Consider the following 14,670-nt stretch of genomic DNA (forward strand, 5'->3'; position numbering starts at 1 on the left):
GACTAACTATACTTAGACTAATGTCGATAGAGTTCTGCTGAGAGAAATTCCTACAAATTTAAGTTGATCATGTAACCACTCGGATTACTGATTACCCTAGACCTTGAAAATGTCATAAACTCGTTACAATATTTTGCAGCAAACTGGGGTAAAAGTCACATTCTTGCATAAAATGTGTCAGTCAGAATGAAATTAAGTTTCTTATTGGTAAAGGCGTGCATGCGCAACAATTTCTTCTTACAAAGCTCTAGTCATACTAAGTTCACCTGGCGATTTCCTCTGCCTATGGTCATTGAAGGGTTTTTGCTAGTACATGTTTGTTGACAAGGTCCATTCCAAATGGCAAATAGTCAAATGTAGATTAGTTCTTGTGAACAATATATTTTACGTTAATTTTTCTTCCCAATGAGAAAGCTTTAAATTTTCATCTTAATACAAATCAAAATTTCCAACGAACATATCCATTTGCTCAAATAACATTGATACATATTATTGGAAATGTTTTAGAAAGATTTACATTGCAATTTCTACAAAAATGCAGAAGTAGCATAGGTATACAATTGAAGCTGTCAATTAACAAGCAACACTTCAATCTAATCATACTTGGAAACATCAGGAATTGTAAAAGCTCAATTAGGAGTAACTTTTTAAGTCTCTGCATAAAGGCAGAAATGGACCTATAGACTTTATTATTGTTAAGTGCCGATCAAGATTACACCTGGAAAAAATAAAGTGCAATTATTAAGCTTGTAAATGCACCTAACACATTCTCCAGGCAATTACCAATAATTTCTACCCCAGCTATTCTTATAGATGGAAAGGGTAACAATACCAAAATAAACCGTTTTTGACCTTTTAACTTGCAACGTGACCTGGACACTTTCATTTAACTTATTTTGATGTCTATTTATATCTTACAGAATGAATAAAGCACCAATTAGAATCAAGAAAAACAACTTTCTTGATTCATCTTTCCCTCATCACAAAAATATGACTGCCAATGTCATGTTATTCGGTGTAAAAAATTTAAGATGAATATATTTCAACTATTTTAATATACAGATGCAGAGCACTACCTTTATCAACTGTCCTGCATCATGATGGACGTCAATTCTCTTAAATTAGGACAGCAGTTTGATTAAAATGCCTGTATAATGAAAATGCTATTATCATTGGAGGTTTCTGTCCATGTTCCACTGCATAACTATGTATCATTGCAGTCAGGCGAGTGCAGTGCATAAACGAAATCATAGCCAAAACATGACGGATTCATAACATTGAATTAAGATCGTCTACATGAGTTTCACTTAAGGCATTTCATCAAATCGCCCATGGTAGGCTAATCCAGAAGATTAAGGGGCATGGCATTCACAGTGACTTGGTTGAATGAATTCAGAACTAGCTTACTAATAGAAGACAGGGGGCTGTGGTTGAAGGGCATTATTCAAGCTTAATGACCGTTACCAGTGGAGTTGCAGGGATCTGTGCTCGGGCCTCTGTCGTTTGTAATATGTATATGTATAAATGACTTGGGGGATCAAATATATTCATGTGATAGGAGAAGAATTAGGCCATTTGACATATCGTCTACTCTGCCATTCCATCATGGCTGATCTTTCTTTCCCTTTCAACCCCATTCTCCTGCTTTCTCCCCATAACCCGACACCCATACTAATCAAGAATCTATCAATCTCTGCCTCAAACATTAGTTCTGTTTTTCCACTTTTGCATCCACTCCCTGCACACTATGGATAATTTACAGAGATCAATTAACCTACAACCCACACGCCTTTGGGATATGGGAAGAAACCTTTGGTCGCAGGGAGAACGTGCAAACTCCACACATACAACACCCGAGGTCAGGATTGAACCTGGGTCTTTGGCGCCGAGGCAACAGCTCCACCAACTGCACCACTGTGCTTGTCTTCATTAGTTGGGACATTGAATATGACCGTTATGAGTTAGGAAATCATAATGCAGCTTTATAGGACTTGGCTTGGGCAGCATTTGGAGTACTGCGTGCAGTTCTCAACACGTCCTTAAGAGGAAGAATGCTGAGGCTTCGGAAAGGGTACAGAGGTGGTTTACCAAGGTATTGGCTAAGGGGAGACTTGAACCTTTTCTCTGGAACATTACAGGTTGAGGAGAAACCCAATAGAAGTATATAAAATTATGAGACACATCAACATGTTGGACTGGCAAAACCTTCCCCCCCCCCAGCTGGAAATTTTAATAACAAGAGGACATGGCTTTACAGTGAAAGTGCAAAATTTAAGGGAGATGTGTTTTTGGATAGGCACATGGATGTGCAAGGATTAGAGATGTATACTTCATGAACAGGCAGATAAGTTTGGTTTGACATTGTGTTTGGCACAGACACTGAGGGCCAAATGGTCTGTTCCTGTGCTGTACTTTTCTATGTTCTAAGGTCTGTGATAGTTATAACTGCCTTGAAATTATTAATATTAAAGCTCAACAAATACCAAGCTATTCTGAATTTCTATATGATCATACAAATAACCCTTATTACTTCTGGGCACCTCGCCTAAGAAATATAGCAAAGACCTTGAGACTTGATACACTGAATATTCACCTAGGGCTAAAATACAAGAAGATTGTAGAGATTGCTGAAGATCAAATTTGCAAATTGACCAAGTTAAAACATATGAAGGACATTCCTATCTTTGATGGTGAAATCCAGATCAAAGGTGCATACTTTTACACAGAACTAGTTCATACTGGGATAAATTTCTGACAAGTCCTCACATAAAGAATAGTGAAAGTGTTTCCCAAAAGGAACCGATGAATGTACATCAAATAAAAAATCCAAATTTGTCTGATTTGTTATGATTGGGCATGGACATTGAAGAATATGGAACCCTGGCATGTGACCAGAGATGATATAGATCAGTAATGACATACCTGAAGTATTCAACAAGCTTGACGAGCTGAATAATTGACCCCTAAGCTTGTATTTTGTCACACTTTCAACATTTGTCTGTACATATTAATAAGCAATCAAGATTTACACTAGAAATTTGACACATAAATTATATATTTAAAGCACAATGAAACGAAATTGAATCACAATGTAATACGATCATTTATTTTAAAAGGATCCCATGCCCTCATGAAAATAATTTATTTTTGAGCTGGTCATTTACAAAATAAATTGCCAGTTAATCTATAAAAATCCCCATGCTGGACAACATAGTTATAAGAAGGGATTCAATTTTTTCATAAGCATGTCTCAAATGAAGAGATTTACTTCAGCTATTTAAAATTTGTACTATAATAGTTTTTAAAGTCTTGCAATACTCTAGGTTTTGCTGATTGAAGAGCAAATGTCAGTGAATTCAATATTGCACCGGAATTTACTAATCTACTAATGAGGGAGGAGTACTAATATCAAATTGCATCAACTGCAAGGAACAATCATAGCATTAATTATTTTGATGATGCTTTTGAACCTTGTGTAGATAAAGTGACAATCATTTCACAATATCGTAAAACATTAGAGAACAGGTTCCAATTTCCATCATCTGATTTATATTAAAGATTCGTGGAAACAAACTCTCTTCACTCACACTGAATTAAAAGTTACCATGTTTAAAAGGTAATAAGATTGGGTCAAAACAATGTACAAAGAATAAATGCTCAAAAGTTATTTTTTTTACAATGCCATATCTCTATTGATCAAAGAATGAATGGACGATTATTGCTGTTTTCCTCAGAGTGGGAAAATAACGTGGGACATATCAAACAGATCATTGTTTATGAAAGTTACAAAATAATTTAAAAAAAATTTAGTTCATTATTTATCTGACAAGTTAATTGAACCAAAACAAAGTGTTCAATGTTACGTTTACATAGGTCCAAATAAATAATGCAATTATTGTAGTATCATCACATTAACTGATAATATATGGTTCAGTGACATATCTATGTCTTGTTTGTCTTTTAAGGGTTGAATGTGTGGCAGTCTGGATCAGTTCAATCTACAAGTTGAACATTCAAAATCTTCTGAAATCGCATCTGTTGGCATTAGCTCCCAATTGCAAGACAAACACTGTATGTCAACAGCAATTGCACTTTTTGTAATGATTAACTACTGTAGGAATACACAAAGTTCATAAGATGAATGAATCATCTTCAATTATAACAATTATATATATCCAATGACATCTGCATAGCCATCATTAAGTTTTGGATACTCACCATTAGGTTTAACAGATGTGACTGTACAAATGTAGAATCCTACCTTTTGACCGATTTGTAACAGATGTCTCTTCTAAACTCTAACATTTGCTATGGGGTCTTTGTTCTAAAGAGCATGAACTAAGCCAAACCATTTTGTAATAACCTGAAGTTTGAAAAGCAAGTGACATGCCTAACAGTTTCCAGTAATCAAAATTAAATATAATTAAGTGATTTTACTTTATATGCAATTCCATGATTAATGTTTCATAATCTGCTGGGTAAGTGGTCATTTTCACTTGTACATTTTCTGAAAATAAGCAAAGTTCTTATTAGCTACAATATTTTGCAATTCCTGTTAATTATTAATGTTTCATTAAAAGCTTTTGGTTACCTTGTATCCAATTCCATACCTTCAGTTTAGTTTACCTTATATTTTATTCTATACTTCCACAATTGTTGGATAAAATATTGAATGTTATAAATGATGATTAAACTGCATTTCACAGCTCACTAGGTTAAACAAATCTGAAATATATGATGTGCATTTTCTCATGAGGTTGGAACCAGTATCTCTAATTTGCAATGGCTCATTTCTATTTCTTTTGGTATTGTAAATTAACAATTGAACTATAGTTGGTACATTGTTTTGCAACTTAGGTTTTATGAGAAACATTAATTCCAATTTTATGAATGAAAGTTATTTGCTCTTGCTCAGAACAACGCAAAAACGTTTATACAATTTCAACATGGTAAAACTTGAATTGTTCATACAGTTTGGCTTGAATTCACATCTTGTCACATACAAGTTTAGTTACCAAAATGAAAATAATTCAATCATTTTCTCCAGTCCAATTTAACATTAGTTTCCCATTGAATGAAAATATCACGGCTCTCAAAAACAGTTCAACATCCCACCATCAGAAATACAATCTCACCTGAAGAATTGCTCCATACAATCGAAGGAGAATACAGTGTGGTTCATCCTCAACACAGCTTTTAGTATCAGGCAACGAACACAGAAAAAGCAGATTACTAAGGCCACCCCTGAAAAATAATCAGCAAAATAAATAATACACTTAATTAATACATTTATTAAAAAATAAAGTAGTTAAATATTTCTATCAACTTCTATAAAACTTGTAGAACAATTACATTATATAGTTATTGGAAAGTCAGAATGGAAATTACTCCAAAAAGTGGTTGAGGTACGTGAAGTAGAATTTCAGGATAGTCCATGCTAAGATTGAGAACTTTTAAGTGCACAAATTCTGTGCCAAGTTTGTCTAGGATTGAAGTAATCTGCTCATGTTTAAGGCCACAACCCAAGCGGAATTAATAATCTTCACAAGTTTCATTGGGCATGAGTTTTTGTGAGCACGTCGAGAAGCTTCTTTTAATTAAACTGCACCAATTATTTACTGGCTTCCAGTCTGCAAGAATTAGTAATGGAGGTCGATTTTATTTGTTGGACCTTTAGAAAATTGATTCAGGAGAGTCAACATGGAATTATGAAAGAGAAATCACGTTTTGTAAATCTACTAGGTTTTTTTCAGGTCATTACGTTTTGAATAGATATGAAATTATTGTATTCTGGACTATTAGAAGGCAATTAATAAGATACTACACAAGAGGTTATTAAAAATAATAATAGCACATGAAGCACACAAGTAATCCCACATTGATGCAGCAGTTGATGCTGCTACTTCAGTTTCAGGAGTTTTGTTTTTGATCCTGACCTCTATGCTGTCTATGTGGTTTGTTTGCATTCTGCCTGTGACCATATGGGTATTCTCCAGTTTACTCTCACATCGTAAGCAAAACGTAAAGTGCTGGAGGAACTCAGTGGGTCAGACTGCATCTTGAGAGGGAATTGACAGATGACATTTTCGGTCAGGTCCCTTCTTCAGACTGATAAAAACAGGAAGAGAAAGTTGTGAAAGGAGGTGCGAGGGGAACAAGGCTGAGCAAGTGACTGGTGGATACAAGCAAGAGTAGCTTTATTGGCGGATCAAAGGTGATACAGTTGCCTAGTCTACACCTCACACTTGTGCTCTGTCCACCAAGCCCTGGTTGATCTCCCAATTGCTAATTATTGGAACTCCCCTTCCTATGCTGACCTTTTTATCCTTGATCTCTTCCATTGCCAGAGTGAGGCCACTTGGAAACTTTAGGAAAACCATCTGATATTCTATATGTTTAAGAACGAACTGCAGATGCTGGAAAAATCGAAGGTAGACAAGAAAGCTGGAGAACAGCGGGTGAGGCAGCATCTATGGAGCGACGAATAGGCGACGTTTTCAGGTCGAGACACTTCCTCTGACTGATGTGGGGGGGGGGGGGAAGAAAGGAAGAGGCAGAGACAGTAGGCTATGGGAGAGCTGGGAAGAGGGAGATGAATGAAGGAGAAAGCAAGGACTACCTGTCTCCTGGTGGCTCAGCACTTCAACTCCCCCTCCCATTCCGAATCCGTCCTTTCTGTCCTGGGCCTCCTCCATGGCCAGAGTGACCCACCACAAATTGGAGGAACAGCACCTCATATTTCGTTTGCGTAGTTTACACAATTCAGGTAGTCCTTGCTTTCTCCTTCCTTCCCCCTTCCCAGCTCTCCCACAGCCTACTGCCTTCGCCTCTTCCTTTCTTTTTCCAGCCCCCCCCCACATCAGTCTGAAGAAGGGTCTCGACCCGAAACGTCGCCTATTCCTTCGCTCCATAGATGCTGCCTCACCCGCTGAGTTTCTCCAGCTGATATTCTACTTGGGTAGCTTACACCAATGCATGAACTGAATTCTTCGACTTCAGGTCATACCTCAACTTTCTTTCCCATGCCCACCACCACTCTGGTGTGCTCCCATTCCTCCGTGCCACCTGCATCTTTTCCTTACTTTGCACTCATATCTCATCCCTGGGGCTCCCATTTCACTTTTATAGCCCCTCTATTCACTTCCAGTCTTTGTTACTCACTCCATCCATCTGCCAACCCCCTCATCAGCATCCACCTATCACTTACCAGGCTTTGCCCCACCTACCCTTTTTCCTCCCATTCCAATCAGTCTGAAGAAAGGTCCCAACCCAAAGTGTGCCTGTGCATTCGCAGATGCTGCTTGACCTTCCAGCCTTGTTTTGCTCAAGATTCCAGTATCTGCAGTTTCTTATGTCCACACATCCGGTAGGCGGCGCGGCTCTGGCCAGCAGCGGCCTCTGCAGCCTGTCCGCGTTTTTATTATTTTTTGTCTGTGTTTTTATTATTTTATGTTGGGGTGTGTGTGTGTGGGGGGGGGGGGGGTGGGGTGGGGGGGGGGGGGGGAAAACTTTTTGAATCTCTCCCTGCACTGGAGACCCGACCTTTTCTCGTCGGGTCTCAGGTGTCGTTGAGGTCGCAACGAGGAGCGGCCTCCAACGGGAAGAAGCCGGGGACTCTGGTGCCGACTCACCTCACCGTTGCGGAGCTGGCCGAGACCGGAGCGGGTGGAGCGGTGGAGGAGTGCTGCCGCTGCTGCTGCTGCTGCTGCTGCTGCTACCGGAGAGTCGGAGGCTCCAACGACAGGTCTGTGGACGGCGGGAACCGGGAGCCCGCGGCTCCCTGGAGGGAGACCGCTTTTCGGGGCTCCTGCAACGGCGAATTCTCCTGCCCGAGTTGCGGGGTTGAAGAGCTCCTGGAGCGGGGCCTAACATCACTGCCCCGCGAGGCTTGGAATGGCCTCGGGACTCTGCGAGCGCACACCGGGGGCTCCAACACCAAGACCCGGTGTGCGACCTCGCACAACCCGGCGTGGCTTTAATGGCCGCGGGACAATCGCCATCGCCAGCCGGGGGCCTTGACTTTGACTCTGACATCGGGGGGGGGGGGAGAGTGCAGTGGAGAGATAAGTTTATTTGGCCTTCCATCACAGCTATGTGATGGATGTTTATGTAAAATGTAATTATGTTGTGTCTGGGGTCTATTTGTGTGTAATGTATGGCTGCAGAAACGGCATTTCGTTTGGACCTCCAGGGGTCCAAATGACAATTAAATTGACTCTTGACTCTTGACATCCTAATGATGTGCTGGTAGGTTAATTGGCCACAGTTAAGTAGCAAACTAATTAAAGAGGAATCCTTGATAAGACGATAATGATGATGCAAGACTAAACTGAAGTAACTGTTGGGAACCAGCATTAACCCAACAAGTTAAATAGCATCCTTCTATATTGTATTAAGTTTGTTTTGGCATACACCGACTAGAATTTAGAATGAGATCTCATTGAAACATCCAAAGTTATGACATTTTTCTTGACCACAGTCACAATCTCAAAATAAGAAGTTGACCATTAAAGACTGAAATATGAAGAAATTCCGCACTCAGAAGGGGATGCAATTTTTTGAAATCCTTTACCCAAGAGGGTTGTGGCGGCATGCACCAGGTATATCCAAGACAGATCCATAGGTTCGGTCATAAAAGGAAAGAAAAGCACACGGGGCTAGTGCTGGAAAGCACAGCTAAGGTAAAAGATTAGCTCTGATCTTTTTGACCAGCACAACAAGCGTAAGGGGGCCAAATGGCTTATTTCTGTTTCTATGCACTCATTATGGAGACATAACAGCATGAAAACTAGCTATTAAGACCAATACATCTGCACCAATCATCAACACCCTGCCATCTAACTACATCCACTCCCCTCCTAAATGTTTCTCTCACTCATCTCCAGTCAGCAATTTAAAGTAGTCAATTAACCTTCCAAGCAATATATCATTGACCAGTGGAAGGAAACCAGAAAACCTGGGAGAAAGTCAAACACCGACAGGGAAAATGCCTCCCACACGCGAGGGATGGGCCTTCCTGAAGATCTTGCCCTGCAGATCCTTCTGCAAGGCAATGTGAGTTGCAAATTGGTGACTGGCGGAAGAACCAAGGACCCATCCTCAGCACAAGCCTGATGGCCTTTAACAGTCTGACACTGTAAAAGACCTTTTGAATTATTTTACATGCCACTGATATTCATATATTAGTTTAAATGATTAAAATAATTTAATTGAAGATACATTTTGAATGATGAATGTCCATTGCAAGTGGAAAAAATACTTCATCTAATCTTACCTTTTCAGGAATTTCAGCACCCCTCTCAAATAGATGGGAGTTGCTGCTTCAACAGATATGACAGGGCTCAAACATGAAAAACATCCAGTCACTCAGTTCAGTACAATCTGGACCTACCATTGTAGTGGCTCACAGGTGCAGGGAAACACTGCTTGTTGGAGAAGCAGACAGCTCAATTGGACTGGTGGTATCAGACTAGATGGAAATAGTAATACGACAATTCCTGTGATGCCAAATTTGTCGAACAAGAATGGTTAAATATATTGGGCTTGCACTGACATACGTTTAGAAGAATGAGAGGTAATCTCATTGAATTTTTCAGACTTAATAGGGCTAGTGTGGTAGTGATCAACTAGATAGCCTCAGCTGCAATATCCACACCAGGGGCACAGTCTCAAAATAAGGGTTGGACATCCCAATTCCAGTAAATGCATGGAATTCTCCACCCAAGAAGTTTGTGGAATGTCATTGGCAGAATATATTCAAAAATCAGATTGATAGATTTTGTATGTTAGGCCAATCAGGGACAAAGGATTAGTGCAGGAAAAAGGCATGGATGTAAAAAGTTAACCATTATCCTACTGTATGACAGAGCAGTCACAAGTGGTAAAATGGCATACTTCTGCTTCCATTTCTTTTGTCTATTGCCTGAATTATGGAAAGAACATCAACTACAGTTCACATTTTTGTTTATATCTGATGAGTCCTGTGGGAAGAGAACAGTGTGCATGTTTAATAAATTTAGGAATAGGCTCAGCTGAAATCTTCCCCAAAGTTGAAAAGCTTGCCAAAACCAATGCATTTTAATAATGGACAATTGGTTACATGCCAGAAAGCACGAAGCCAATTTAACTGCATCAGCAAGGAAGATAGACCTTGAAAACAAAATGAAAGACACAAAAATGAAGGATAAATGTACAGGAAGGAACTGCAGATGCTGGTTTAAAACAAAGATGGACACAAAAAGCTGAAGTAGCTCAGCAGGACAGGCAGCATCTCTGCAGAGAAGGAACGGGTGACGTTTATGGCCAAGGCCCTTCACCAGCCTGAAGAAGTGTCTCAACCAGAAACGCCACCTGGTCCTTCTCTCCAGAGATGCTGCCTGTCCCGCTGAGTTACTCTAACTTTTTGTGTCTATCTTCAAAATGAAGAATATGTATTCGCAAAAAAAGTCACTACAGTTATCCATTAATTAAGACTGGACAATTGGTTTGAGATGAAGCAAAACTATTTCAAAAATAGACTGCGATTAATAAAGACGAAGGAAATTTATGAGTTAATATTTGGTACCTTAAGTTAGATGGGATAAATACTATTTGAATTTTTTTTAATTTCATATACTTCAGCTGAAAGATACATTTTAAGTCATCATGCTGAGGAAACAGCAGTTTATACAATGCACTGATTTGATCAAAGCTACATTACCTTTTATCTACAAACTAACATTTCAGCAAGGAAAGATTCAGGTTATCCAGCCACTCTTGAGTTTATCTTGGCACATTTCTAATTATGCAGAAAACTGCCTGTGGTCAGGAAATTCTAGAACCCCCCAAAAATTCTCATGCAACACTTTCTTCATAAAGATCACTAAAGTTTATTGTTCCACCACCCAGACTTCACATGATCACAATCACAATAATACTTTATTAGCCAAGTATGTTTTGCAACATACGAGGAATTTCAATTGCCAAGTCTGTCATACAAATAAAAAGCAACGGAACACACAAAATACATTTTAACATAAACATCCACCACAGTGACTCCTCCACATTCCTCAGTGTGATGGAAGGCGAAAAAAAAGTTCAAATCTCTTCCCTTCTTAGCTCTCCCGCAATCAGGGGCCTCGAGCCCTCTGTTGACGGGACGATCTTGACTCCCGTATCCTTCTAATACAAAATATCCTGTGTTATCAATACTGCAAATACAATCACCAATTATTGTATTTGCAGTATAGATAACAGGATTTATTTATGACTAAAAGGGTGTTAACTCTTTCTTTGAATTACTCCAAACTTTTCATATCTGAACATTGCAGTGCATCTCCTAGTCTCTCCAAATCTGGGATCAATCATGCAAATGTAATCCCTCAAATTACTAGATTACTAGTTGAAATATAAAAACATCAAATATGCAATCAGTCCTCAAGCCAATTTTCTTCAGAATCAAATACCTTGTTATAAATAAAAAAAACAATTTAGATTTTTAGACCCATATCCTTTACAATGAATCAGCGAATACTATCTGTTTTGCACCAATGCACACTGATATTCAACATAAGCTAGTACTGCAAACCTCCCAACCATTTGCCAAATATTTGTTTCATTTAGGGATAAACATGATGGTTGACCATAATTAGTGGGATTTTGTCAAATAGCCGTTTCAAATGCAGATAGGTAACATCATTACTCCCAACTGACCCCTCTCCCGGTCTATTCAGTAAGTCTTCTCAAATAGTTCTAACACTAAACCAATCAAACCTTTATGCCCGAAAATCATGCTGACATGTTTGATTAGTGCCTGCCCCTCAAAACTATTTCTCAATGTTTCATTTTAATTTGTGGTTAACTTTATTTAAAATCTGCTCACAATACTATGATTATGTGGTATGTTATTTATTTAGTCGAGAAGAGTATTCAATGGAGATACACATGGAGTTTTGTCAAAATTAGAAGTAATTATGGTTTGGCTTAAAATTGCAGACTATAATTCATTGGACAATTAACCTTCCAATGGGGAGAATTACTATTGTTTCTAAAAGTCAAAAGAACTGGAAGTAAACTCAAACTATAATAATGTCAAAACATAATCCTTGACCTTCACTAGAAGAATGTGCTTTAAATTCTATTAGGTTAAATTTAAATGCTGAGAAATCACCTGCAAATCTTTTAGACTAATTCAACACTGGTACAGTTACTATTTTATAGCAGACAAACCTCAAACTAAACAGCTCCATTTGCTGAAGACTGAGCCACACCCATCGAGAAATCCAATCACTTCCCTTTGCTGCATTTTGCTGCAATGTATTCTGCATTGCATGAATGTTTTAACCCTTTTCACCTCCAGATGAATATTGAGCATGTCAAATCTGGTCTTTTTTAAACAGTCAAATGACATAAATTACTGAGGATTAATGTCAAATTATGAAAACTTTGATTAATTTGGTCCATAACCCCTTGAATATCTAAGATTGAGAAACATCAGATATGCTTTTAAAATGTTGAAAGGATTTCTAGAGGTACATGTGGAAAAAATAATTTCCCTCGTTGAAAGCGTAATCGTCCATTATGTATCGTCCAGATAGAGACAGAACATAATGAAACAGAAAGGATTATCAAGAATATGGAAATACAATTCATGCAATTCATGACCAAAATCAGACAGCAAAATTTCACATGAATGTTTGCTCGAGCTATTTTCAGTTTAAGACCACAAAAGACAATATTTATTTTAGGCTGTGTGTCGGGAGCTATGGAGCAAATGTGTTGGTAGTCGTTATATCGTTTGATAAATTGAGATATCATTGGAAGATGGACCAGTTGACTAAACGGCCCGCTCTTGTTTCTGAATATCTACGGCTACATCGATGCACCCATTAAATATTTTCACTGCAAAAATAACAAGGGTTCCATATATTACGTTTAGCCAAATTATTCCACCTGCTATACCAGTTATTACCTAACTCCCCCAAACCGCCATAACATCTCATTTCCTTCACCATATACGTGATCGGGACAAAATGCCAGGCTGATCATATAACAACGCAATTATCCCAAACCTTTTTCACTGTTAATATTGTTTCTTTTTTCGCTATGTTTTAATTGTATGAAAGTCATAGCAATACGCATTGGGACTCGATACAAATCATTGATCAGCATTGTATTCCGACTCTAGGCTCCATCTTATCCGAACTCCATCACTCGTGGGCAGAGAGGCGTAGCTTCCATTTTTAAACTCGTTTATTTTTTTTGTGCTTTTTTCACATTCTCCGTCAAGAATTCCGTTTATTTAGACACCAGCAGGCACCCTCATTTTTTAATAAAACATTGCAAAATCCCCCGAACATTCTGGAAAAATTGGTTTAGAAAACACACATGTACATACAAACCTTATGATACTAATTTGGAATTCCTCCTCTGTCAAGGTTTTCCAAGCACCTCGAAGAAATTCTTTACACCACAGATACGCTTTATGCTTGGTCTGTTGGTCGGGTTCGTCCTGTTTTCCCGCTTTGTAGTCTGTGGCTTCTTCATGCTGAACACGGAGCCCATTCTGTGCGATCAAGAGCCCCATCCCCGTGGTTTCCGTGCTGTTGGAGAATTTGGTTTTCATTTCTACCGATCAGGTTTCGGAAAAAGAACAAAAGTGCGTTTGTAAAAGGACGGGGGAAAACCTAACGGAAATAAATTCCTCTCGCCCCTACTCGTGCAATGTCAAGAAACTCAAGAGTTGAAAGACAAAAAAAAGAGAAAAATAGCGAACCTTATTTCAGTAACCCACACCTAGCAGAGCAATTATTGCTCTGGAAGAGGAGAATAAAAAATGTCTCAAGGTTGATTTTCAATTATATGCCGAAAAGTGCAGTTTTACGGTGTATGCAAAATCTACGGCTCCTGAAAGAATCAGTACTTTTGTTCCCTAATTACCGCGAATGCGAGTGAGATTACTGTTCTCTCGGAGTGCAGACAACTGTATGCGCAGCCCGCCGAGAGACTCAGAACAAAACTCGCTCGTCACGTCTTTGGAACAAAAGTCATAAAGAACATGATTGGAAACTCAGTTCGCCCCGCCCTCACAACAGCCAATGGATGAAAGCCTTTCATTTTAATCGCCGCCCTCACCTCAGCAGACCGGTGTGATCAGGATTCGTCCATTGCTTTTGTTATATTCACTTATTATTCTTTGTTCGATTCTTCTGTGAGTCACTTTTTATTAAATGAAAAAAAGCTATTCCTAGATGCACCTACATGAGTGCCCCGTCCCGACTTAAAGACTAAACACTTGAATTTAGACGTGTGGGTTTTTCCTGACCAAAAAAAAACACAAAACTGAAAAATTGGAAGAATAAAACATCAGATCGGTAAGCATTCGTGCAGGGAAAGGGGAATTTTATGACGCAAGCTAGTGTGGAATTTTGACAAAATGAGAATTAAACAACATCAGATGTTGGAAATTTGAAATAAAAACAGTAAGTGCTGAACATGAAGTTGTTAGGAGGCATCTGAGGAAAGAGAAACAAAGTTAACATTTCATTTCGAAGACTTTGTCAGAACCCGAAAAGAACAATATAGTTTTGTGTTGCAGGAAATATGTGGAGAAGAATAAAAGGAGTATCTTTGACAGGATGAGGTCAGGGTTACGTGGGGATACGTTGTACTGGTCATCTGGTTAATGGGAAC

General features: G+C 38.8%; 1 protein-coding gene across 10 annotated transcripts in view; it reads right to left on the bottom strand.

Moving 5' to 3' along the window:
* Positions 1–13,971, bottom strand: part of chka (choline kinase alpha) — a 64,284-nt gene extending 50,313 nt beyond the window's left edge. For 5 of the 10 annotated variants that reach the window (XM_055649442.1, XM_055649444.1, XM_055649443.1 and 2 more), the window contains exons 1-2: positions 13,380–13,409; positions 5,136–5,244 (exon numbers count right to left, since the gene is read on the bottom strand). Coding sequence is in view for 4 of the 10 variants with exons in the window: in XM_055649436.1 (XP_055505411.1) it covers positions 5,136–5,244; positions 13,380–13,603 (333 nt within the window). In the remaining 6 variants the exon portion in view is untranslated. Of the gene's footprint in view, positions 1–5,135; positions 5,245–13,379 lie in introns of those variants that run through there. The other 5 variants (XM_055649438.1, XM_055649435.1, XM_055649437.1 and 2 more) reach the window with 4 other exon arrangements.
* Positions 13,972–14,670: the final 699 nt, after the last annotated feature.

This window comes from Leucoraja erinacea, chromosome 18 (genome assembly GCF_028641065.1).
Source record: "Leucoraja erinacea ecotype New England chromosome 18, Leri_hhj_1, whole genome shotgun sequence".
NCBI lineage: Eukaryota > Metazoa > Chordata > Chondrichthyes > Rajiformes > Rajidae > Leucoraja > Leucoraja erinaceus.